General features: G+C 45.1%; 1 protein-coding gene across 2 annotated transcripts; it reads left to right on the top strand.

The window, feature by feature from the left end:
- The first annotated feature begins 3,571 nt into the window (after positions 1-3,571).
- Positions 3,572-26,510, top strand: Pdk1 (pyruvate dehydrogenase kinase 1). 2 transcript variants are annotated; one of them, XM_055600048.1, is made up of 11 exons: positions 3,572-3,945; positions 5,883-6,024; positions 9,919-9,990; positions 12,826-13,010; positions 13,312-13,401; positions 15,371-15,448; positions 16,646-16,722; positions 18,193-18,291; positions 21,463-21,573; positions 23,170-23,283; positions 26,216-26,510. In XM_055600048.1, the coding sequence occupies exons 1-11, from the start codon at positions 3,747-3,749 to the stop codon at positions 26,354-26,356; spliced, it is 1,308 nt and encodes a 435-aa protein (XP_055456023.1). In that variant the 5' UTR covers positions 3,572-3,746; the 3' UTR covers positions 26,357-26,510. The 2 variants fall into 2 exon arrangements, with proteins under 2 accessions (XP_055456023.1, XP_055456024.1); XM_055600049.1 differs by lacking the exon at positions 3,572-3,945 and adding an exon at positions 3,961-4,037.
- Positions 26,511-27,010: the final 500 nt, after the last annotated feature.

Below are 27,010 nucleotides of genomic sequence, written 5' to 3'. Positions count from 1 at the left end.
ATGCCCTCATCTGACACCCACAGTCACACATACGGTACACATGCATAGAGACAGGCAAAACAAATAAAACAATCTAAAAAAAGAATAAAAGGATAGGAGGCCATCTGAATGATGTTTAATATTCAACTTAAATTGTTTTCTCCTAAACCTCTGGAAATGTCTATGGCAAGCACACCACCTATGTGAATGCTTCTCATAAAATCCTAATAATGAGATGCCATCTATCAGCTCTTTAGTAAGGCCTGGGTCCTATGTTAACTTATGTAGGTATACTAATCATGCTACTAATCATCTAGGAAGGCATATGTTGTCCCTTTCCTAGGTAACTAGATAAAGACTTGGCAAGATTAAGACACTCAAGAGCACATAGCCAATATATTGTTGTGCCCAATTCAAGAGATCCCAAAAGACCCGCCAGGAGTTGAGTCTGTTGCAAAACACAGGAGGATCCTTTTATTACAAGCTATAGCTTGGGCTAACACCCTCACTGCAGCAGCAGTTGAGAGCAGAGAGGCTAGTGTTCAGGGTAGGTGGTTGATTTAAAGGACCCAGTCCTTCCCAGCCTGGCCAAAACAGGGGAATTCCTGCCTGGCAAGCGTCTATTGGTTGAAACACAAAAGGGGATGTTGCATTTTGAGTTAATTGGCTATAGGGCGGTCCCCAAACCATTACTGGTCTGGTTTCCCTTGTTTGGCTGTCCTAGGGTAGAGGGTTTCCTAGCCTCTGGGCAGGTTTCCTAGCAACTGTATCTCTAGTGGGCAGGAAAAGAATACAGTAAGGCTGGTTCCTCCTTGCAGGTGGCTGGACATGTATCTACCCATCTGGCCTTTGTTGAGGCTTGAACTTTAAACTTGAAGTCAATAACCCAATAAACTAATTTTTAATTCTTTGGTCTTTCAATATCATAAGCAAAACACTAAGCCAGAACCCAGGCTCTTTTCATAACACTACACTGTTTTCCCACAGTACCCTGGGCCATCTTTTTTTGTTTGAGACAGGGCTTCTCTGTGTAGCCTTGGCTGTCTTGGACTCGCTTTGTAAACCAGGCTAGCCTTGAACTCACAGCAATCTGCCTGCCTCTGCCTTCCCAAGTGCTGGGATTACAGGCCCCTGGGCCATTCTTACAGAGCTATTTTCTAGACTCTTACCTAAAGGTCACAGATTAGAGCCTTCCTGCCCATCTCAGTGAAATAATTGTGTGGACAACAACAGTTTTCTATGATGAACCAGATCTGTTGCTCTATAGTTTCCAACTGCCTTCAGGGCCACCCAGAACAAACCTGATCCTTTCATAGGACAGGCTTTCTCATATTTGAGGGCATGGTGTTGAAGGAGACCTGAATATACTGCCCCCGATATGCTCCCTTTGGCAGATGTATTGGTTTGAGCTACAGACCACAGAAAAAAAAAAAGCAGTAGACAGAGGAGGAGCAGCTATAAAAAATAGGCCATTTTATATATTTTCATTTATAATGACCTGTCACTTCTCTAAATAATCACTGTACTACGTTGAAGATGCTATGTGCTGAAATTCAAGGCTGTTTTGAGAATTATTATTCCCTGACCCTACACCACAAATACATGATATAAACATCTTTCTGTTGTTCATCTGACTTTCTTTACAGGGTCTGTTCCAACAAAGGGTTCAATGTTACAGTAGCAGTAAAGGTCCATTGAGAAAAAAATCTCTACCTGATCAAGGAAGGGAACAGAGTCTCTGGCCTGGGTGGAGCTCTAACAGGGCTGTCAATCATCTGATGAAGGGCCACTAGGAAAGCAGCTATGCTGCAGAGATAGAGGTCATACATTTTCCTTTAACGAGACACTGTACTTTCCCTTCCCAGAATTCCTCCTTCACCAATAGTCCCTACAAAACACCGTGAGGTTCTATTGGGTCTGTCCACCTTTCTGAGTCAGAGAGGCACCACTTTTAACTGTTTTCTCTTTCCCTTCATCCCTCTCCCTCTTTGATGCTGGACAGAACCTAAGTATGGTTTTTCTGACTCTTTAGGCTTCCTTACCCTTTTCTGTAAGGTTCCCCTCCCACCCTGTGGCTTACGGCTGCCATGTGTCTGACCTCCATGCTGGTAATTCCAACAGCATGACTTTTGTTTTTCTCTACTCCATTCTCCTCCCTCAGGCAGCTGCTGAGATGGATGGCTTGAGTGCCCTAGAGTTTTTTTTTTTTTTTTTTTTTTCTTTTAAGAGCTAATAAAATTATTCTTGAGCTTCCACTTTAGTCTATTCCTAAATTCTTTTATAAAGGAGGCGAATCCTAAGAGGGGCCACGGTTTTTGCTTTATCATCAGGATACTTGAGGAAAAACTGATTTTCCTCCTCTGTAGTCAAAATCACCTGCTTTTGTTTCCAGGTGGACAGTGTTACCCTTTGTGCTACACAGTTTGTTGGATACGGAATAACGGCATAAAGGGACTTTCCTCGGATTTCTTTCTGTTTTATCTCTTTGCGTGTGAGTGTGGGGAGGGGGAGGAGTGTTTGTTTTGAGAAAGGAGTTTAGGTATCACAGGCTGGCATTACAGGCACAGGATTACCTTCAACTACAGACCTGTCACCTCCACAGGTGTCGGCTAACAAGGTGTTCGGGGTTTTGCTTTTCTTCCTCATAGTCCACGGCTTTGGACACGCATACAAGCACTGTACCAATGAAGCTACGCTCCGGCCTTCATTATTTATGCGTTTTTACAAAACCCCGAACTGACCAGCATGGAGTTATGAAATGTTCTCTCCACATGTACTTTACATAATTCGTAAGCTTCACATCCACGGTAGGATAGTTTTCTTGCACCTAAGACAGAGCAAATGTTGGGGTGGTGGTATGAGGCAGCGGCAGTGGAGAAGTGATTTTTTTTTTTTAGAAGGAATTGCAGACTCGGCAGTTCTGTGGGATTAGGTATTTACTATGCTGTAACCCTGCATTCGCTATTTCTAGACACAGAAAAGGTGAAAAAGGCACGTCGTGACTCTAACGAGCTAACAGAATGGCAGAGAACGAAGAACTGTGCAAGACTGCTTGCAGGAAGTGTTTCAACCTGGGCTGCCAACGCGCTCTTCGGGGAAACTGTAGTTGCTGTGATCTTCTTTACAGCCACATCCCCAAGTTCAACTCTTGTACCACCACCATTTGGCAAGGGTGAGCTCTTGAAGCACCCAGGGTCTTCACCTGCAAATCCCGCGCTTCCAAGGAGCCGAGGGCGTTTCTACAACAGGCTCACGGCCGGGGACCGTGCTGCACGTCCTCGTGTCTTTCAGCTGAGCCTGGGAGGGAGGACGGAAGGGGATGGTGGGCGTGCGAAGGGGCGCACCACAGCGCGAGCTGGACCCGCGGGCTCCCAGAGAATCAGCAAAGCTTCACCGCGTTCTATCTCCGGGGGTGGCCGGACCGCGGCCACCCGCTCCGCGGAGCTTCAGCGGCGCCCCTTCCTCGCAAGGCTGAGCCGCCGCCTCTTTTCCCTTTCCCTGCCTGCGTCCTCTCGGGGCTCCGCCCACGAGGGCGTGGCTTCGGGGAGGGGCGGCGACCGGCGCTGCCTTTCCTCCCCGCTCATCCTCTCGGGGCTCCGCCCACGGGGGCGTGGCCACAGCGAGGGGGCGGCGGCCGCGGCGCCGACAGCAGCTCCCCGCCCCCGCGGCCCGCCGCGACCCGCCACGTCCCGCACGTAGCGCCCGGGCAGCGGCGTTAGGGCGGCAGGCTGGCGCCGGGGGCTCCGGCTCCTCCGGCGGGGCTCGGGATGAGGCTGGCGAGGCTGCTGCGGGGCGGCCCGGGCGTCAGGCCGCTCTGCGCCGCCGTCCCCAGCGCCAGCCGCAGCCTGGCCTCGGGCTCGGCCTCGGGCTTCAGGCCGGCGTCGGAGCAAGGCGTTCCGGGCCAGGTGGACTTCTACGCGCGCTTCTCGCCGTCGCCGCTCTCCATGAAGCAGTTCCTGGACTTCGGTGAGGGCGGCCGGGCGCTCGGGCCTTGGTGCGCGGGCCCTGTCCTCCCAGGCGCGCCCCTCCTCCCTGGTGTAGCCTCCGCGGCGTCTTAGGTGCTTCCTTCCTCCCCGGAGGGTGCGGGCGCTGGCAGGCCGGGCTGGCAACCGGGGCGAGCGACTGTAGCGAGCGAGAAAAACAAAGCAGGGGGCCCGCGGGCGGCGGCCTACCGCGCACGTGCGCAGGTGCGCGCTGGGGACCGGGTGCCTTCGGGGAAGTCTTGCTCAGGTTCAAGGCCAGAGCGCGCACACTTGTCCGAGGGCGGCGTCCTGCCGAGGCGAGTTCAGTGCCAGCGCAGCGGTGATCGTCTAGAGTGGCGTGATGGCAGGAAAACAAGTTACTACTGGTCCAGTACTTTCCTCGCCAGTGTTTCCACCGGGAGCAAGTTGGTTTCATCAGCAGTCAGTCCCGAGCACGTGTAAAGTGCATGGCCTTGGCTGTGTGTAACAGATCGTAGAACGACCTGCAGAATTTGGACTTCTCATCAGGAGTAATGAGGGGGAAAGGAAAATGCTTAATATAAACGCTAACGTTGAAATCCGAAAGTTACGGAGTAGAAAGAGTTATCTCCTAGCCAGGCGGCAGTGGCACACACCTGTGGTGTGTCCAGGGAGGCTGAGGCAGGCGGGTATCTGTGAGTTCGAGGCTAGCCTGGTCTGCAAAACGAGTCTAGGACAGCCAAGGTTACACAGAGAAACCCTGACTCAAAAAAAAAAAAAAAAGAAGAAGTTTTCTTCTGTGTCCTGTTGTCAGGTTATAGCATGGTTAGTGGGCATGAGAGATAAGCTGGTGTGTCTGGGTGTGTTATCTTAAAATTGTGGTTTTCGGGGACAGGTGGTTTCCCCGTATTTCTTAATTAAGGGAGTACAAAAGGACCCGTTTTTGCTTCATTCTTAAATTCCTGTACTGTGGTGTAGTGATCCCTCACTTCGTTCATGAATACGATATTAAACTTAATAATAATCCTTAATAATACTCCGAATCTTGACAAGGTAGTTTCTGCTAAGGTTCCATCTGTAAGACTGAATTAGTTTCAAATGGATTATTGAAATACAACTTTTTAGTTCAAGTGACACTGCCTTCCAAGGGATGGATGCTCTCAGCTCTTCTGCCAAACATCTGGATACAAGAGTGGAGGAAGGGGCAGGTGACTTCCCCAGGAATCAGGCAATTGAGTAGGTTCTGCCTGATGGTTGCTGATGCGGTGCTGATGGCCTTTGCCTTCTGTTGCCCGAAAACCTTCCCTGTGCTGACTGTTCCGGGGTGGCTAGTATTTGTGTCTAGTCGACCTACGCATATTTGGATCGGAATTTGCCCGAAGTCTGGAGTCAGAATTAATTTCTCTCTCTCTTAAGTCAGGGTTTCTCCTGGTAGCCCTGGCTGTCCCTAGAACTTACTCTGTAGACCAGGTTGATCTTGAACTCACAGAGATCTGCCTGCCTTTGCCTCCCAAGTATTGGGATTAAAGGCATGTGCCCCTCTCCCCCATTACCCTACCCACAACCCTGGCAGGAGTCAGAATTTCTGAAGGGTAGCAGCAGTGGGGCATATAGAACGGGCTTCTCTGAGTTCTCCTCATAGGCCCTGAACCTTAAGCAGACAGGTGTAACTCACCTTAACTCTGAGGTGGCTAGCTAGGTGCAAAGTGTAACAAAAGTGCTCAGTGTGGTGCTGAGCAGTTGGAACTCCAGGAGTTGGAAGGTTCTGGAATCAGGGATACTTTATAGGCCAGTTAGCTCAACCTTGCCTGGATCTCTTGGTTTCCTAGGCCGTTCCTCTCAGTATGGTAATTCGGCCATGATGGCCTTGCCATATGACTCCCTCCCTTTTCCCCTTGCTTTCTGGCTTCAGATACCGTGTACCTTGTACTTAACTGCCTTTTCCACTGTGCTTGTTTTCAGGATCAGTAAATGCTTGTGAAAAGACCTCATTTATGTTTCTGCGACAGGAGTTACCAGTTAGATTGGCAAATATCATGAAAGAAATAAGTCTCCTTCCAGATAATCTTCTCAGGACCCCATCCGTACAGCTGGTACAAAGTTGGTAAGAGATCTTTTTTTTTTTGCTTTGTTTTTTTGAGATAGGGTTTCTCTATGTAGCCCTGGCTAATCTGGAACTTGCTCTCTAGACTCTTGCCTCCGCCTCCCAAGTGCTGGGATTAAAGGTGAGCACCAGCACTGCTTGGTAGAAATTTAATAATCTGATAGCAGCTACATCATCTGTATTTTTTCCAGCCTCTGTAAAGAGGTGTCGTACCGCAGGCTTAGTTACCGAGGGAATTAACACAGGCAGCATTCGTTTCTTCCTTGTGAAGCACCGTCAGCTTCTTTCTGTTTCTGGTTTTGAGACAAGGTCTCTCTGTAGCCCTGGTGTACTAGAACCAGGCTGGCCGTGAACTTACAGAGATCTGACTGCCTCTGCCTGCAGGTGCTGGGGTCAAAGGTCATGCCACCATGCCTGGCAGCAGTTTCTAGTCACATAGCTTTGTAGGCTGAGCAGACTGAACTATGTGTCCTGTGGTTGGTTTTAGGGGGAAGAAAAAAAAAACCTATTTTCCTTCATACTCAGTAAACAAATTGATAGATCCTTAAAATAGAGTGTTGACTATTAAACAAATCGCAAAAGTGACAGCTTTTGTTCTGCTTTTTATTAACATCTGTATTAATGAGTTCAGTTTGATGATATGTAATATGTCCACACATCCTGCACTGATCACTCTCTCTTAAAAATAGAGGTTATTGTAATTACATAGAAACTGCAATTTGCCATGATAATAATAAAAGGTTTTTAAATTTAAGAAAGTTTTTATATGTACAGGTGTTTTGCCCAGATGTGTGTCTGTGTACCAAAGGTGTGCCTGGTGCCTGTGGCGGCCAGAAGAGGGCGTTAGATCCCCTGGACTTGGAATTATAGATGGTTGTGAGCCACCATGTGGGTACCAAAAACTGGTAGTTCTCTTAAACCACTGAACCATCTCTCCAGCCTGATAATAACAACTTTAAGGGTATATTTTTACACGGCCACCTCTCCGCATCCTTTATTTCTAATATTTATTTATTTTGAGACAGATCTTTCTGCCTTCACCTCCATAGTGCTGGAATTATCGGCATGTGCTAGCACAGCCTCCTTGTTAATTATAAAGTGTTATTAACTTTGTTTTAAGTGGCGTTTTACAGATTTGTGGTGTGAGGGCGGGGAGAGAAAGGGAGAGAGAGCGAGAGCGAGAGCGAGAGAGCGTGTGTGAACACTCATTTGCTCAGATTCCGGTGGCGGCCAGAGAGCTTGCAGTGAGTCCTCTCATCCCACCGCATGGGTCCCAGGGTGAAGCTTGGTTAGCCGGCTTGGGGTGTGCGGTCTTTACCCACTGAGCCGTCTTCCTGGTATTTCCTTGTTATTCTGAGACTGTCTTAGGCAGGCCTGGAGCTCAATACACAGACCAGGAGGACATTGAAGTTGCAGAGATTCTCTTGCCTCTGCCTTCTTGGAACTGGGATTACAGAAATACGCTACTATGTCCAGCTACTGTGTCCAACTAAAAAAGCTGCTTTATTTTGTTTTCTTGAGATAGGGGCTCACTGTCGGCTAGCCTAGAAGTCACTCTGTAGACCAGGCTGATCTTGAACTCACAGAGATCCACCTTCCTCTGCCTCCCCAGTGCTGGAATTTAAAGTGTGGGCTGGGGGAGTGTTAAATAAAATTTTTGTGTGTATGCAGGCCAGAGTCGAGTATTAAGTGGGAAAAAAATGTGACTGCAAAGCATTTCCCAATTATGATTAGTAGAGATGCTAAATTTCAGTTTGTAGGCATTGTAGTTTGTAAGATAAGCTGGTCAGACATCAACTTAAAGAGTAACCAAGGGAGCTGGAGAGACGCAGCTCAGTGTTTAAGCGTGCTTGCTGCTGGGAACCCAGTTATGTTCCCAGAACCCTCAGCGGGTGGCTCCCGGTCACCTCTAACTGCAGCTGGAAGGGCTCCAACACCTTGTCCTGGACTCCGAGGACCCGTGTGCTTACGTGTGCACATGCTCCTCCTACACACGAGCCTCAGTATAAAAGGGAGATAAACAAGGGCCTGGAAAGTTGGCTGAATGGTTTAGCGGACCAAGGTCAGGCCGCTCAGAACCGCCCGTAAGAACAGCTCCAGGACCTTCTGGCCTCTGAGGGGGAAAACACACACACACACACACACACACACACACACACACACACACACACACTAAAAGTCAATAATAAATAAGCAGCAGATGAATGACTGCTGTATATTGTCCCCAGAGGCTAGTTAGTTCACGTATGAAACCACTGGAAATGTAGTTAAGTGAGAAGAGAGGTTTAGAGAGCATCATGAGATAAATAGAAGAAAATGTGGAATTCCAGGGAAGGCTTTCCCCGTTCCTCACCATCCTTCATTTAAACTAGCTCATCACGCTTTCTGAAATCTGGTTTTGCCTTACAAGGGGTAGGAACTTAAATGTCCCCTAAAGACCAAACTTTTTCTTGCCAGTGAAGAGAAATCTGAGGGCTGAAGCAGGGGCCAGCTACGAATATCACTGGCTTTGGACTGCAGCAGGACCTCGTTGGGGCAGTGTGAAGTGCTCCGAGGCGCACTAGGCAGGACTCACACTGTAAAGAAGATAACCAAGTGGCCGTGGAGGTGTTGTCAGCCCGGCCTGTGGTGCCCTTATGGTTAGCTGCATGACGCCGAGAAGGTCACCAGGCCTTCCTCCTTTTGTTCTAAATAAGAGCTAAGGGTAAATTAAAAGTGTACATTTTAATTGCTTTTGTTTTGTTTAGTATATGGTAGCTTGTAGACGTTCAGTAAATACTTGTTGACTAGACCTAAATATCTAAAAATAAGGCTTTAAAACACAAACACTTAACACTTAAGTTAGATTCTGAGAGCAAGGTATACCCTTATTTTGCTGTGATTAAGACAAGCATTTATCCATGATTGCAGTGAGTGGTGGCAGTTCAGTTCTCAAGATGCAGTGTTTATAGTCTGATACATAGTGCCTAAACCTTGTAGGGTTTAGAACATAAATCTTAAACTCTTAACTCAAATTTGACCTACTGACCTATGCTTTTGTGTGTTTTGAGGGGCAAATGCTGAATAAATGCTTTACCACCAAACTATACTCTCCAGCCCTTATCTGTTTTTTTTTTTGTTTTGTTTTGTTTTTAGACAGGGTCTCACTATTTAGTTGTAGCTCTCCTGGAACCCACTGTAACCAGGCTGGTTTTGAACTCTCAGAGATTTATTTGCCTCCCAAGTGCTGAGGCTAAAGGTCTGTGTTACCATGATTGATTCTTATCTGTGATTTTAACGGCAAAATAAGCACTCACTCTCTCTCTCTGCCTGCCTCCCTCCCTCCCTCCCTCCCTCCCTCCCTTCCTTCCTTCCTTCCCTAGATTTATTTGTGTGCGCGCGTCTGTGTGTCTGTCTGTGTCTGTGTCTACATGATTGTAATCAATGTCTGGATGCCCACAGACACCACGGGAGGATACTGGGCTCCCAGGAGCTGGAGAACGTGCTGGTTGTAAGCTGTCCTCTGTGGGTGTTGGAAGCTGAGCTTGTACTGTCAGGAGGAGCAGAAAGTCCTCCGAACCGCTGAGCCATCTCTCCAGCCTGAAAGTATATACTTCCTGTGGTCTGCCTAGAACTTCAGTCAGATGCTAGTGGGTGTAAAATCCTGTTTCAGGACCAGTGTGTCGCTCAGCTGGTAGAGTGCTTGCTCAGCATACATAAACCCCAGATTTGATCCCCAGCACCACTTGAAGCTGGGCTTGCATGAGACCCTGTCTTAAAAAAAGAAGGAAAAAGAAACACAAACCTACTTTAACTAAAATTTGTAGGAGTATTTTAAATTTAAAATTATAAAAAAATACCATTTGTGCTAATTTTACAATATGAATAAACTAAGCAGTCTGATTTTTATCTTAGGTATATCCAGAGCCTTCAGGAGCTGCTTGATTTTAAGGACAAAAGTGCTGAAGATGCTAAAACTATTTATGAGTAAGTGTAATTGTATGATCCTATTCTGAATACAAATTTTATATTCTGTAAAATACCATGTAAAGGTATAAATGTGGTTACCTTAATTTGTTGTTGGTCCGGTTTGAGGAAACTGATTAACACTGACGGTTCTTTTTCTATGCAACGTAGTCACTTCCTCCATTGGCAGCAGCCCACGCAGGTACTAAAGACAGCAAGATGGACTAAACAGGGCACTGCGCTGGATGAAGGCACTCTCCACGCCCTCTTTCCTGTAAGAAGAGACAATTGAGATGTAGTGGCCAGTGGACGCATAGGTGTGGCCTGGGTGCCTCTTGATCTGTTCACCCGGCCAGTTGGGGAGGGCCTGCCAATCACAAAGGGACAGCCAGCCTCTGCTCCCTTTGCATGGTCACGTGTGCAGACGCTGCCTGGATGGCTGGAAGTTTTTAAAGAAAAGCTTACGAGGCAGAATTCTTCATGTAAGAGCTGTAATTTTGAAACCTGGCAACTGCTAATGCTTTTTTTGTTATATAGAAGGGCTATAAAAAATAGTTCTGGGTTCCTATGGTCTATGATTTATAAGATAATACAAATCCTATGCCCAGTTTCATAGCCTAGATGCCAGAATTGATAAACCCAGACGGTTACTTAGGCATTATCTACTGGTAATGGATGTTAAGGCTATAAAGGGCAGTGTCTTCAGAATCTGCCATTTTTTTGGGGGGGGATTAAGGGATATTTCGAGACACCCCTTTCTCTTTGTAGCCTTGGCTGTCCTGAACTCACTTTGTAGACCCGGCTGGCTGGGAACTCACAGAGATCTGCCTGCCTCTGCCTTTCCAAGTGCTGGGATTACAGATCTGTACCACTGCGCCTGGCTTTGTTTTTGGTTTGAAAGTAATCATCAGAAATTCACTGTCTAGATGAGTGATGACATTTAGTGTTTTAAACAAGTCTACTGAGATAGTGCATTTATACATAGGGTGTGTGGCTTGAGGTCTTGTAGCTAGTACACAAAGCAAAAAGTACATGGCAGAATATTCTATAAATGCAATTGTAGAACCTTTTGAAAACGCTCACTTAGAGCTGGGTCTAGGAAATAGAGTGGGGAGTCAGGCAGAATAATATTGTCATCTATACTCCTTTGAAAAATTATGTTTGTATGTAAATTATGTTTGTGCAGATTCCTGTCCACGTGTGTGGCAGCCAGAAGACAGCCTGGGGTATCAGCCTCTAGAACGCGTGCCATCTACTTACTTTGAGGCAGGGGCTGTTGCCTTAGAAGTCAATTAGGCTAGATTGGTTGGTCAGTGGCCACCAGGAGTGCTGTCTTACTCCAGCACTGGGATTACAAATGTGTGCCGCCATACTTGATGTTTTTACATGAGTTTCTTGCAGACTGAACTCAGTCTTTTGTGACAAGCACTTTATCAACTGAGCTGTCTTCCCAGACTGGTTCCCTGTTTCCTGAGACAGGGTCTTATATGTGACCCAGGCTTTCTTGGAACTCACTGTGGAGTTCAGTCTGACCTCTAGTCTACAGTGATTTTCCTGCTTCAGCCTCTGCCTGGGATTACGGGTCAGTTACTGTACCCTGCTCAGCAGTTTTTGTTCTAAAGAAAGGAAGAAAATAGGTAAATAAGGAGGGGATTGAAATTTTCAGTTGTTTGTTGTTTTTGAGGACTATTTTTTAATTGTATTTTGTCTTTTTTTTTTTTAAATATTCAATTTATTTTTTTTGTAAGATTTATTTTTATTTTATGTATATGAGTGTTCTATCTGAATTTACACCTGCGAGAAGAGGGAATCAGTTCACATTATAGATGGTTATGAGCCACCATGTGGTTGCTGGGAATTAGAACTCATGACGTTTGGAAGAGCAGACAGTGCTCTTAACCACTGAGCCATCTCTCCAGCCCCCTGTATTTTATCTTAATAGCTTGGTTTTGAAATTTATTAACGACTAAAGTTTTCAAAAGTGTTTTAGGCAGTGAGAGGATCACTGGAGTAAGTTAAGTAGTGCTCAGGCGGGCTGGTGCCTTAGGAAAGCACTTGTTCAGAAGCATGAATCCTGATGGCTGCTTAGAAGAGTGGCTTGTTACATTGCAGTTAAGACTTTTTTTCTTTTTAAATCTTATTCCTTAAATTGACAGAAATAAGAAGCCAGTATGATTCAAAAAAATCTCTTTCATTCCAACAATTTTATTTTTTTCATCCACTTTGGGCTTTTTGTTTGTTTGTTTTTGTTTTTCTGAGACAGGGGTTCTCTTTGTTGCCCTAGCTGCCCTAGAACTCACTGTAGGCCAGGCTGGCCTCTAACTCACAGAGCTCTGCCTCCCCACCACCTGGCTTCTCACCCGCTTTGTAAATTCAGGGTGAGTGAAATCAGAGTTGTTCTTTCGATCTTTCCATTATGAGTGGCTTCTTTTCTCTTTGAACTCCAGGGAGGAGAGCCACAGCCGACTTTCTTGCTTACTCATCTTGATTCAGTGTGGAGCGTTTCTGTAGCAGCGAGGGACTTTCTTAGGCAGTGTTATCTCTGGAATGCTGTCCTCAGATTAGTGAGCCACAGATGGTTAGATAATAACGGATAAGGGAGACCCTTTACACTGCCCAAAGTAGTATGGCAGCTTGAAAGGAATCCAAGAATTATGTAAGCTTTATTTTTAGAGATCCTTACACCTTGTAGGTTCTGTGTATTTTATGACTTGAAATGTATATAAACAAGTGTGGGAAAGCCTTCACTGACTTCCCTTTCTCTTAAGTAAGGCCTTTTGTAACTGCAGCTTGCATCTTAGTATTAAAGTCACTTGTCAAAATATTGTGGGTATTTTGACAGAGAGGTTTGTTTAGATTCACAGACACAGTGATACGGATCAGAAACCGGCACAATGACGTCATTCCCACCATGGCCCAGGGTGTGACCGAGTACAAGGAGAGCTTTGGGGTGGATCCTGTCACCAGCCAGAATGTCCAGTACTTTCTGGATCGATTCTACATGAGTCGCATTTCAATTAGAATGCTACTCAACCAGCACTGTAAGTGTCCTGACGTTGGAAGAAGTGACTAGTTAATATGTATAGCGCTCTTACGTTTATTTGGAAAATAGTGTGTATAGTGCTCTTACGTTTATTTTGGAAAAAAAGGAACAATGTTCCTTTCAGTGTGAACATTCCCGCTATACAGAGAAGGCATTTTTAGTGACTTTAAAATACTATCTGTATGCTTACGGAAAATATTCATCCTGCTGTTTGCTACTATTTCGAGAAAGAACGTTTAGGTCTGGAAAGGGGTGTTAGGTAAATGCGCTTACTTTGTTTGGTTTTTTGCTTGTGATAGCTTTATTGTTTGGTGGAAAAGGAAGCCCATCTCATCGAAAACACATTGGAAGCATCAATCCAAACTGCGATGTGGTCGAGGTTATTAAAGGTAAGTGCGTTTGTCCTTTGTGGAAGGATGCGAAGTGAAAGTGCTGAATTGTACCTTCCCTTCTGACTACTACCTGTACCACGAGAAAAAAAAATGTTAGAAGTCACTTCATGACACTAACTATGCAGGATATAAGGTGATGTCTTCTGATAGAATTTTCTCTTAGTAAAGTTTGGTATGTTAGTGTGTTCTTCTGTTTTGCTTCAAAAAGTTGAAGTCTGTCCCCACCCTCCCTAAAGAAGGGCCGTTCATACAGCTCAGTGTGTAAAGATACCTGCTGTTAAGCCTTGAAGCCTGAGTTTGATCCCCTGAGCTCGTCTGGTTGTAAAGAGAAAACTACAGAAAGTTGTCCCTCTGCTCTCCATAGATGCATCCCTTAGCATGCACACACCCACACACTGTACACACACATACACAGTAAGTAAGTAAAATTCAAGTTCCGAGTCTGTCCTTCCTGGTGACCAATGCTAAGAGTTCATAGCAATTTAATTTGCATCTTCTCAAGCATTTTTTGTTTGTTTGGTTTTTCAAGACAGGGTTTCTCTATGTAGCAGCGGCTGTCGTGGACTCACTTTGGAGACCAGGCTAGCCTTCAGCTCATAGAGATCCATCTGTCTGCCTTTGCCTCCTGAGTGCTGGGACTAAAGGCGTTCACCTACTGCCTGGCTCTTTTCAAGCATTTTTTTTAATTTTTTTTTTTTTATTGACATTACATACATGTCTGTGTATGAGTTGTTTTATGGGTTTTGTGGTTCTTACATTTTTTAAAAATGTTAAGTGTATGGGTACTTTGCCTGCATTTATGTCCGTACGTCACGTGCGTGTGGAGTGCCCTTGGAGGCTAGAAGAAGGGGTGGGATCTTCTGGAACTAAAATTACAGATGAGCAATTATTGAATCCAGGTCTTCTGCAAAAGCAGCCTGTGCTGGGTTTTTGTTGTTTTTTTCCTTGAGTCAGTGTTTCTCTGTGTATCCCTGATGGTCCAGGAACATGCTACGTAGACCAGGCTGTCCTCGAACTCAGATACTCACTTTCCTCTGCCTTCTGATTGCTGATTTTAAAGGCATGAAAACCATGTCCAGCTAGCAGCCTGTATTCTTAATAGTTGAGTCATCTTTCCAGCCACTGTATTTTGTTATTTTTAGAACATGGAGCGCCTCATACCTTTTACTACAAACTCCTAGCCATATGGACATAACCCACACTTATGAGCAGGTCTTTAGAATGTAACAGGGTCTTGACCTGGCCTTGCAATGTGCACTTAGGTTGTTTGCTTTTTTTCCTGCTGTTACGGCATCTTAGTGAACATCCTTAAATATATGGTGTTTTTGCTAGTATAAGGCAAGAAACTTAGAATTGCCAGGCATGGTTGTGCACACCCTTGATCCCAGCATTCAGAAGGTAGAGGCATGTGGATCTTTGAGTTCAGGGCCAGCCAGGGAATTGGACATCAGACGAGCTGAGGTTATATAGTAAGACTGTTACCTCAACAACAACAACAATAATCCTAGAATTAAAAACATTTTAGGCATTTAAATATTCAGTGCTTCCAAAAAAATAAAAAACCCAAAAAACAAGAGATATCAAACCAATAGATAAATGTGTAGTAGACTTCCTAAAACCTGACCAATGTTTTTGAGATGTCTCAAAAACAGATATATATATATATATATATGCAAATATATATTTAATGTATATAATAATCTATTTAGCCCTGTTGTGTCTTTCGCTTTGTTTTTGGTATGATTTTTCATGCTGACTTGTTAAGCTTTTGTGGCCCTTTCTGTCCTTATTCTCTCATGACTCAGGCTTTGTCACATAAAAGACCTTCCTGCACTAAGATTGTTTAAAGTATATTTTCTTCTGCAAACAGTTTTAAATTTTCATTTGTCAATACTGTTGGCCTCTCATTGCAAAAGACAGAAGTCCATTGATTTAACGCTTCTTTGTTTTGTTTGATTCACACTAGATGGCTATGAGAACGCTAGGCGGCTTTGTGATTTGTATTATGTTAACTCTCCTGAACTAGAACTTGAAGAGCTAAATGGTAAGCCTGCCTGGGGCGCCTGTCCTCAGTAATGGGTTCTGACGGCCAAGGAGCAAGTTGAGATTTGCTTGGACAGTAAAGGACTCCTCCATAACCTCTTCACCGAGTGTGAAGGCAAGAGATTCATGTGTGCCACATACATCTACACTTACGTAATCTAACTTGATTCTTGGGAAGAATATTTTGGTGTTTTGTTTTTGCTCTCTTTATTTTTACCTGATCATTTGGATTCTTTGCTATTTTCTTCAGAGACAGTGAGAAAAAATAATACCAAGAGTATTATATTTAATTTTTGTGTGCACCTCATAGCAAAGTTTATCCTTTTTTTTCTACTTCCTGAATTGTAGGTCAGTTTTTATTGCTGAAGTAGGAAGACTGGTCATGTAAAAGACAGGCAGCCCCTCGTCTGTGTGAGAGGCTCTGATGGTCTCTCCACCCTGCCTCTTGGGAAAAGGGTTCAGAGTTTTGGACAGAGACTGGTGATTGGTTATTTATCAAGGAAAACCTCTCCCAGGTTTAGATAATCCTTTGAGAAGGTGGTGGGAGGAAGTGCGATTTAATGGGCTTGACCTAAGCTGATCCTGGATGTCTGAGTGGGGAGCAGTGGCGTGCTCACTCGTAGAAATAGGACTGCTTGTGGTTTCCTGCCACACTGATGACTCTGCTAGGTCACTGCCACAGACAGAGTTTAGGAGCTCGAACTGTGTGTGCAGTGCCAGGTACCCCATTCTAAGCGAGAGGTTTGCAGAGGACACTTTGATTTACTGTGTAGTTTACAGTCTAGTCATTTAGTGGTCAAAGCACTCAGAAACTTGGCGTCTCTGGGAGAACAAAGGGTTACACACACCTCTTGGAAAATGATGCCAGCTTTCTTTTTCCTTTTTTTTTGATCCAATATTGTATCCATAGCAATGTCTAAAATAAAATAGATAGCGTTCTACCCAGGTGAAACCTTTTTTTCTAAGATGTCTGTCTTAGGAAGTACAGTCCTACCTGAAGATTTACAGATTGGGTAGCCATGTGTGTGAGCTGAGGGTTCAAACTCGAAGGCAGGAAAGAAATGGTGTGACAGTATGCCTCCCCCATAATGCCACCCTCCATAGCGAATGTTCTCTCCACATCACTCCACAGTTTATTCTTAAGAATGCTTTGAGCACATCTCTCTGTACTTTCATATTTTTCTCTTCTGCTCTGTAGCGAAATCACCAGGACAGACAATACAAGTGGTTTATGTACCATCCCATCTCTATCACATGGTGTTTGAGCTGTTCAAGGTTTGTAAACTAGTATTGCATAACCTTTACCAGTCCTTTCTTGAGCTTAGGGATCTGCTCTGAAAACCATGTTCCTTTGGACTTCCTGTTTCATTAAGATACGCCATTCCATGTCAGTGTTATGCCACTTTGCTGGAAGTGAGCCTTTTGTCTATACAGATGGCTGCCTCCATGCAGTAGAGCACACAGACCTGGGAGCCAGAACGACCTGGAGTTGACTAAAGATTCTCTTGCTTAGTATGTGACCTTGGGCAAATGACTCAGTTTCCTCCTTGTAGCTTCAAGGAGAGTATTCTCCCGGAAACTTGGTGAAGATTGGGGAAATTTGTGCTGAGTGGCCATTATAGCAGAGCATGCCTGTAGGTGCTTAGTACATTTGTATTCATGTTTTCATGAACCAAAATACTTAGAATTGTAATTCCCAACCTTCACTCTTGAGCCAGCCACACTTACATGCCTTTGTTTGTTTGTTTTTTCTTTCTCTTAGGAAGTTGTTTATATTGGACTTAGAGAACTGTTTGCTGTTTATAACAGATTTGGAAAACTCAGTAAAAGCATGTTGGTTGGGTTGGGTTGCCCCCCGCCCCCGCAGATTCTTGATAGGCAAAAGAGTTGATAGGTTGATGTGTGTGGTTGCTTCCTGCAGCTGTACATGACCGTCCTAGCTCAGAAGCCTGTACCACCTCCTACTTTAGCTGCCCCGTCTCTAGCCAGCAGCAGAGCAGAGGAGCAGAGAGATGGCTTCCTATAGAGTAATGCCCAGCAACACTGACCAGGGTTAGCTCACACACCTGTACCTGTGACTCCAGCACGTCTGAAGGAGGCAGGGAAGGTGCAGGCCGTGTGGGCCATCCTGAGCTGTATAGCAAGACCCTGGATCAAAATCCAAAAGCAAAAGAAAATAAAGAACAATATGCTGAAATACAGAACCAAAGTACCTGCTTTGTTTTGATCAATTAAGAACTACCCTAACACCTACATAAATCTGTCAAAGTAGCTAAAGTAGTTGGCCCTTAACGTGTTAGAACTGTCCCCCCCATTGAAATTTTAGTCATGTGAACATTCTACCCTATGATACTTAATAAAACTTATATAAGCTGCAACATTTATATGATGTACAGGACAGTGACTTTGTCTGGAACTGCTTGTCGGGAATGGCGCAGCCTCTTCTCCTCAGTCTGCTTAGTCCTTGGCGTCCAGTGCCCTCACTCTCAATTCCACATTCAGCCCCAGCTTCCTGGCCTTACTGGCTTCTGCTCCAGGGCCACGAGTCCCCTTACTAGCCCGTGCGTAGGCAGTGCTGTGCCTCACACTCTAGAAACTAGGCAAAACATTTTATGGTGTAAATACTCGTAAGTTTTAAGCCAGTGACAAAGGAAACTTGGAATTCAGATGATACATATGTATCTTAAAATTATTAGTAGTTGCTTTTTTAAAGTTGTGCTTTAGTGTAATCCTGATGTGTTTCAGAACGCAATGAGGGCAACTATGGAGCATCATGCTGACAAAGGCTTCTATCCACCCATTCACGTTCATGTCACACTGGGCGAGGAGGATTTGACTGTGAAGGTAATTTAAAAAAATGGATGTGTAGGCATGCAAAAATAATTTATGTCTAGTTTCTATACATAATTTACTCTCAAGGGAAAGAATTTCAGTCAAGTAGATGATAAGCGCTTTGTTTATCTTTGTAAATTAGAGAATTATCTTGTGAGTCTGTTTCTGTTCTGGTCCTTAATCCATATTCAGGTTGAAGGAATGCCTGGAAACAGACTTTGATCAGTGAAAAATCGTAACTATTTGGGCACGTTCAGTTTTAAGCAATACTTTTTGTTTGCTTAGTTTCATTTCATTCTCATCAGAGCCTTTCAGGAGCACAGGTGGTGTTCGCTTTATGTTATAGTTGTGGGGACTGAGGGCCGGGGAGGAGCTTAGGGTCACAATGGGGATAAAAGCTGCAGCCCTCAAGGTCCACTGTCTGACCCACTGCTTGACCTCCCCCCTTACCTGCTCAGATAGTGCAGTTTGCTTGGAGTAATTGCATGTCTTTTTAAGTAATATACAGAGCATGTTATTTAACATACAGAGTGTAAAAGTCAGCTGTCCTTTTTGGCCGTTTCTGCACGCTGCTTACAGCTTGCCTTAGCTGTTCAGCACTCACTGTACTTCCGGGGAGTGTTCTGTCATTGCTGGTTCTGAAGAGCTCACACTGTAAGTAGCAGGTACTGGCTTTCTGTAATGGTTGGGAGACAGACTTTAGCTCTTTTGAATAAAGCAGTCGAATGCTTATCCCTTCCCTACCAAGCTCCAAGTCCCCCTTGCCCTGAGTGCCATTTCCCTTCTATTGTTTTTCCAGTGTTGATTTCATACATGGAATTGTAGGTTGCAAATAATTCAGAGTTCTGTGGGCACCTTTTGCTCCTGTCTCTGAGGTCAATTTCAGTGGGTTTTAACGTTTGATAAGTTCTTGGTTTCCCTTATAAGGGTTTTACTACGTGTGCCTTCATAGTCTGATTCAGCCTGATAAATTTATAGGGTGGCACTCTTTCTTTCTGTTCTCAAGAATAAGTCACTTACCAGTGTGCTACCTGGCTGGTGCCAGTCAGAAAGTCTCATTTGTATGTCCACCCAGGTGCTATTCGCCCCATCCTTAAAATGCAGTCACTCAGGGCACAGCACAGTCTGAAGAACCACTGTTTTACACAACATGGAGTAACTTAGGGCAGGGTATAACCTGATCTTAGGTAGGGTTGAGAGCTGAGGACCTTCTGGAGGCTTTCCTGGGTGGGGGTTTAGCCCTCAGAGTACAGCAGTCTAGATTCCCAGGGGTGAGCTTCTCCGAGCCGCATGTCCATCTTATTTTAAAACAATATTCCATTACTTCTAATTGTTTCTGACAACTGTTTCCAAATGGGACCTAAGACTTCATAGTGGTAGGATGCTGGGGAACTCACAGTCAGAGCAAAGCAAGCCTTCCGAGTGGCTGTCAGCGGCTGGTTTCATATTACTGCCTGTGTGTGTGTGAGGTTGTCGAGGGGATGTGCTGAGAGCAAATGACCCAAAACCACAGAGCTCCCTGTTCCACCGAGCTGCCTCTCCGTTGGTTTGTTTTCAGGGGTTCTGACAAAATTGTGATTTTTGCAATTTTCTTGGTGCTATGTTGGAAGAGTGGTCTTTGCTGTTTTTACAGGTGACATTGAGGTTGTTCCTTCGGAGAACAGCCTGAGGTTCAGATGGTTTCCCGCAGTTCCTCTTCCTTTGTGGTAATTGGTCTTAGGTTTTGTAGTGACTGAAGTTGTTAGATCTTTTTCTGGATTGTGTTCTCGAATTTCCTGTGATACTAGTTAGTGGAGACCTTTCTTTTCTCTGTGACCTCTGGACTCATTTGTCTTATTTTCTTCTGTTGCTGTGATAACATCCCCCCCCAGAAAAGCAACTTGAAAGAGAAAAGGTTTGTCTCGCTTCATAGTTAAAGGGTACAGTCCACCCTGTTGGGGAAGGCATGGCAGGAGGAGCCCCAGGTCGGCTGCACTGTGCCCATAGGCAGGAAATAGCCAGGATGCTGGCGTTCAGGTAGCCTTTTCCTCTGTGGGCAGCCCAGCATCAGGGGTGGTGCTAGCCAGTTGTGGGATGGGTCTTTCCGTCTCTGGTGGGGTAGGATAATTCCTCATAGGCAGTGCCAGGGTGGCCGAGCCTGGGTTGGCAGTAGTAACCATCATCCCGGGTTCTTTGGGAATCGGTTCTCCTGCTGGGCGTGTTTTAGCGCCCTTGCCTGCTGGCCCTTCCTTTTGTTTGAGCTAGGATAATACATTACAGCACACGCTGCTGCCCTGATTTCGGCCAGCCTCCTGCCTTAGCCTCCTGCTTGTCAGGTTGCAGGTGTGTAGCACCACACTGAATTTCTTAAGAGAGAGACAGATAGGTTTGTTTTTGTATGTTTGTGTCTGGGTTACATGAGTGTAGTGCCCGGTGGAGGCCAGAAGTAGTCAGGTCCCCTGGATCTGGAGTTACTGATGGTTTTGAGCCACCATGGATGAGTTGGGAAACAAACCTAGGTCCTTTGGAAGACCAGTCAGTGCTCTGAGCTGCAAAGCCATCTTACTGCAATTTCAAACTCTTGTCGTCAATATATCTAGAAAGTTAGAATTATAAATGTTCCTAACTTGCTCATTGTCTGTTTGTTGTTGCTAACACATAGAGTCCGACATAATGTATTTTGTTTTAGAATGTACTTTATTTGTCCTCTGTGTGAGTTACTCTCTGATTTGTCTTAAAACCATGATGGGGGCTGGGGAGATGGCTCAGAGGTAAAGAGCTCTGGCTTTGCTTCCAGAGGTTGTGAGTTCAATTCCCAGCAACTCCATGGTGGCGCACAACCATCTATAATGAGATCTGATGCCCTCTTCTGGCATATAGGTGTACGTGCAGACAGAATGTTGTATATATACTAAATAAATCTTAAAAACAAAAAGAAACAACAAAAAAACCATGATGGATATTCTCGTATTTGTTGCGCCTACTTTAGTTTTTAGGATAAACCTACGAGGTGGCATTTCTGTGCAGAGTGTCCTTGTTTTTTTTTAAATTTATTTTATCCTGGTTATCATACTGCCCACCAGGAAGGATTAACTTTGCGCTTGTGACACCACGAGGGCAGTGTTCACGTTCTCCCCGAGGTAGTTAAATCGTGACACTATAATGCGTGGGATGTGGTCGCAGTTTGATCCTCTTTCCTCGCAGATGAGTGACCGGGGAGGAGGTGTTCCACTCAGGAAGATTGACAGACTTTTCAACTACATGTACTCAACGGCACCCCGGCCTCGTATGGAGACGTCCCGTGCAGTGCCCCTGGTACGTGCTATGGAAGGGCTGTGGTGTCCCTCCGCCATCATCAGAATCTGGTCTCCCCAAAACCAGTTAAGCCAATTTCACAGCGCTCACAGGGAGGGAGAATGATTCGAGCCTTTGGAGACAAATGCCTCTGTCTGACTTTGAACAGCCCTGGGGTTAATTTTTAATTGAAGTAGGTACAAGGCAGATTCTAGTTTAAGAATTTTTTTCTGCTTCTCTTGGTAGTAACGTCACAGCAGTTTTCCTGTGGTAAACCGTCTGTTGCAATATGAAGAGTAAACTATAGATTGTACTAGTAATTGGTTGTCATTGACATACTCTTTCCTATTAATGTTTTCTTTCAAGTATTTATTGTTTTTAGAAAGAACTCATTGTGTAGACTGAAATGATCTGCGTTTGTTTGTTTGAGGCACGGTCTTGCTGTGAAGCTCACACTGGCCTTTATTTCACCGAGTGCCCTGCCATTGCCCCAGTGGGATTAAAGGCATATGCCATCATGCCCAGTTTCTTAGTTTTCTTTCTGTGTGTCTGACCTTTGGCTGCAGCTCCTCAGCTCCAGGGCAGGGAGGAAGTTGGAAATTGAGTAGTTGATTGGAGGGGTTGGAGGGACCCAGAGAAGCGCTGTTCAGAATGTCACGTAGTTGGTACTCGTGGGTGCTCAGTGGGAACAAGTGTTCGCCTTACAACTCTGACTACATTGTTTGATCCCCGGATCTCACCCACGCAGGAGAGAAACGCTCCTGGACGCTGTCCTCACGTCCACACATAATATGCACGTACCTGCAGTCATAAACATGCAAACATAATAGTATAAAAAGTCAGTGGGAGCAAAAGCCGGAGCCCATGCACGTTATTAGTTAGAGCAGTGACATACACTTAATAACACGCTGAGGATTGCCACCTGAGGCTTGATTTGGTGATGGAGCCATTTTTATCTTTACCAAGCAATTGTACTATTTACCTAGGTAAAGAAGGGCCAGATGCTGGAAACAGGTTGAACAGAGACCAAGAAGTCCTGTGTTTCAGGAAGTCAGGGAAAGAAATTGGTTCTGCTAGACAGGAAAGCGGGAGGCAGAGGCCTGATTGTATCTTAGAAACTCATTCTAGAAGCTTAACTTTTTAATCTCTAGGGCAGGAGTTGGGGTGGTGGAACACTGGTCAACTTTGAAGATCTGGAGCAGGGAAGTGATGTGTCTGAGAGAGTTGAGCTCCACTATTAGGGATCAGCTCCAGGTTCAGAGCAGAGGCTGGAGGCCCATGCTGTGCCATCCCGGGATCCCTCTTGTTAGTAAATAGGCAACAAGGCCTTTTCTCGTCTCGCTCCAAACGGAAACAGTGTGCTTTGCATGAGATTGCTGAGAGTGGTCCGGGGGAACCTTCTCCAGACTACCACAAAGGCATTTTATAGACGGAAGAAAGGGCTTTAGGTCCAGAATTGATGCGCTAATGGGCTCAGCTAAACTCCAGCCTAATCCTTCCACATGGTTGTACTTTACAAGCGCTCTCAGATGCGAGGCTGGTGGCGCTGCCACACTCCGTGGAAAAGTGTTTCGGTGTGGGGGTCTCTGAACAGAACTTTGCTTTCTCATCGAACAGGCTGGTTTTGGTTATGGGTTGCCCATATCACGCCTCTACGCACAGTACTTCCAAGGAGACCTTAAGCTGTATTCCTTAGAGGGCTACGGGACTGATGCCGTTATCTATATTAAGGTAATAAGCAAAGCTTCTTAGCTGTATTTTATTTTTTATTTGTACATGTATGTGTGTCAGTTTATGTGTACCACATGTATGCAAGAGCTCTCAGAGGCCAGAGTGCACATTGGATCCCCTGGAACTCGAGTTGTGAGCCACCATGTAGGTGCTGGGAACTGAACCTGGGTCTTATGGAAGAGCAGCCAGTGCTCTGAACTACTGAGCCACCTCTTCAGCCCCTTCACCCGATTTCTTTTCATGATAAGAAAAGGCACCAATAAAAGTATAATAGGGGCACTGGCATGGTGATACACACCTTTAATCCCAGCGCTCAGGAGGCAGAGAGGTTGGTGGATCTCTGTGAGTTCGAGTCCGGCCTGGTCTACAAAGTGAGTCCAGGACAGCCAGGGCTTTATTACATAGAGAAACCCCGTCTCGAAAAACTAAGGGGGGAAAAAGTGTATAAAAAAGGGATTTTACTAAACCTCATACCATTTAATAAATGTAGAGATATTTATATGGGAATGCATCCATTTTGATAGTTGAGAATAGTGGGGAAAGAAATAGAAAATTAGATTAAAGTAGAAAATCCTAAGTGTATAAGAAAGACCCTGGTTCCTGGACTCACTTTGTAGACCAGGCTGGCCTCGAACTCACAACAATCTGCCTGCCTCTCTGAGTGTTGGGATTAAAGGTGTGCACCACCATGCCCGGTGTGAATTTATGTCTTATGTAAAACATATGACTGATCATTGAGCTACTCTTTTGGGTGTTTTGTTTTGTTTTGCTTTTTGCTTTTTCAGGAAAGAATTTTTTGGTGTAGCCTTGGCTGTCCCCCTGTACCTCACTCTGTAGACCAGGCCTGCCTCTGCCTCCCCTAGTGCTGGGATCACAGACGTGTGCCACCATACCTGGCTTGAGCTGCTCTTTTTTAAAAGAATAGGTTTGCTTGTTTGCATTGTACGTGTTCGTGGTGTGAATGGGCTCAGAGGACAACTTTCCATAATTAGTTCTCCCCTTTCACCACGTGTGCTCTGGGGATTGAACATGGGTCTTCAGGCTTGGTGACAGCTGCCTCTAATTACGGAGCCATTTTGCCAGGCAGTGACAACACCCAGCCTTTGCATGTGTGAATGTATGGCCTTTCACAAGTTAGGCTAGTATTCCCCAACCGCCAGGAGATAATCATTCCCTTCAGAAAAAAAAATTATTTTGTGTGCCTGGGTGTTTTGCCTGCATGTCTGTGTACCTGTATGTGCCTAGTGCCTGTGGAGAAGAGGGAATCAGAGCCCCTGGAACTGGAGTTCCAGGTGATTATGGAACACTGTGCGGGCAGTGGGAATAAAACCCAGGTCCTCTGCAAGAGCACAAAGTGCTCTTAACTGCTGAGCCATCTCCCCAGACACCTAAAGTAACTCTGTTAAAACTATGTACTATCTTATTTGTGTGTGGGCACAGGTGTGGAGGTCAGGGGGCAACTCTCTGGAGTTCTTGTCTCAGAGATTAAATTTAGGTCATTAGGCTTGATGGCAAACGCCTCTGCCTGCTGAACCACACATATGCAAATAAATTAATAATAACAATATTTTTTAAAGTGCTGATTAAGCATTTGGTGCGTCTGGTTTCTTGTTCTGGCCACTAGATGGCGCCTATTTTATAGGCTATACTTAAGAATTTTTGAAAAAGTTGGCCTGAAAAGATTAACTTCTTTATGATTTAATGTCATTTGAGGAAATTAGATATGACATATGACATAGTATCAGCAATATTTTTAACACTAGAGGTATCATTTTGATCTGTGTTTAGGCTGTCCAGAGCATCGAGGTAGAAAGTTTTTCTATTTGAGAAAAACTAGAACATAAGCACTTTAATGGAGTTGTCACGCCCAGTCAGTCGCATTAAAGCCCTTCTTCAGCACGACCGGGAGGGAATTCTGGTTCTGAATTGTCAACATCTTGGGAAGTATCAGGGACCTGTTGTCAAAATTTCGAAAAATTCCTACTCTACAGACAGTAACAGAAAATATAGCTTCTCGCTGGCTCCCAGTGTTTACAGGCAGCTGTAGAGCAGTGAAAGGCCATGTATGGGAAGTAGAAATACATGCCCAGGGACTAAAACTGACCGGGATGGCAGGAGACGAAGACATGGTATTGCTCTGCGATAGAGCGCTTGCTCGCGTACAAGAAAGACCCTTTGTTCAGTCTCCATACTGGGTGCTGGGGAATGAAAAACATCAGATCCAAAAAAAAAGGACAAAGCATTGTTCATGTAACAGCCAAGATGGCTTAGATTCAGCTTGATAGTGATTGATGATAATATTAGCATGTTTAGTTTTTAAATGTTGTAAAAGATTATTCTATGTGTGTGGGTGTTTTGCCTACATAGATCTCTCTGTAGTACATGTCTGCCTGGTGTGTGTGTAAGTCAGAAGGGGGTATCTGGTCTTTGGACTGGAGTTAACAGGTTGTGATGAGTGGGTGCTAGGAACTGAATCCGGGTCCTTAACCCCTGGGCCGTCTCCATTCCTGTACATCAGTGTTTCTATGGCATATTACTATCTAGTGAAGGAAATTGGGTTTCTCGTCATAAATCAGCATATATATATTAAGGTAGATATACGGTTTTTATGCTCTTACACTTAGCCAGCTTTTTAAAGTAGCTGACTCCTGGCTGGGCTTGCACTTGGCAAGCAGTGCCTGTTCTGCCTGGGTAGACGTTCCAGGCTGGCTGGCGGACAGCGGAAGTAGCAAACCCAGTCACTGTGCTGTCAGTGCCACAGATGTAGTGAACAATAAGTTCCAGGCACGCCCACCCGCAGCCCTGTGATTGGGAGCCACTTGATAAGGTGCCAGTACGTGTTGTTTCTCTGTAGTCACCGTTTGCCATCGCACGTTATCTCAGATAACCAATTCTTAAAAACGCCCGACTCAGGACTTGTTTTCCACCCCAGGCTCTGTCGACAGAATCCATCGAAAGACTCCCTGTGTATAATAAAGCTGCCTGGAAACATTACAGAACCAACCACGAGGCCGATGACTGGTGTGTCCCCAGCAGAGAGCCGAAAGACATGACCACATTCCGAAGCTCTTAAGTGCACGTGGACGCCTGGAAAACCCAAATGTTGTTGATGCTAAATTGGGAAGAGATGTGTTTGGAACCACTTTGCACCAATATGTCATGTGTGATTTTCACAATTCGTGTTTGCTAAAGCTCCTAAAGGATCAATTATACCAGCTTCACTCTGATGTTCGGTTAACTGGGTGTATTTTTGAACACTGATAATTTGGGTCGACTTCCCTTGGTGTGGTAGAATTACGGAGTGTGAAGTCTCTGGGTTTCTGTAGGAAGATGAATATTTCTTTCAAGTTTTCATTTAGGTCTGCCAGAAACATTGTCTAAAGAATGTGGAGGAGCTGGTTAGCGGCCTCTCTGCTTTTGGGGTTCTGTCATCTCCTAGGGGTACCACCTACTCCGATGATCTCCTCATCTCCCACGCAAGCAGAGCACGGTGGTGCCAGTAGAATGTACATGCGTCGTGAGAGTGCTGAAATTAACTGATCATGGCGGATTTATTGCAGTGGAATGTAATGACTGGTTCCCCACAGAGCTAAGTCCAGGTCGTGAGTAGTGTGCTTAGGAACGGCGCAAGGGATTTTCATTACTGTGTAGTCCTGGCTGGCCTTGAATTTATGATGCCCTTCCTTAACATCAGTGCTGTGATGAGAAGGGTGTGCCACATCTGGCT

This window comes from Psammomys obesus, unplaced genomic scaffold, assembly GCF_907164565.1.
Source record: "Psammomys obesus unplaced genomic scaffold, mPsaObe1.curated_primary_1811, whole genome shotgun sequence".
In the NCBI taxonomy this organism is placed as follows: Eukaryota; Metazoa; Chordata; class Mammalia; order Rodentia; family Muridae; genus Psammomys; species Psammomys obesus.
This window is presented reverse-complemented; position numbering and strand designations above follow the sequence as displayed.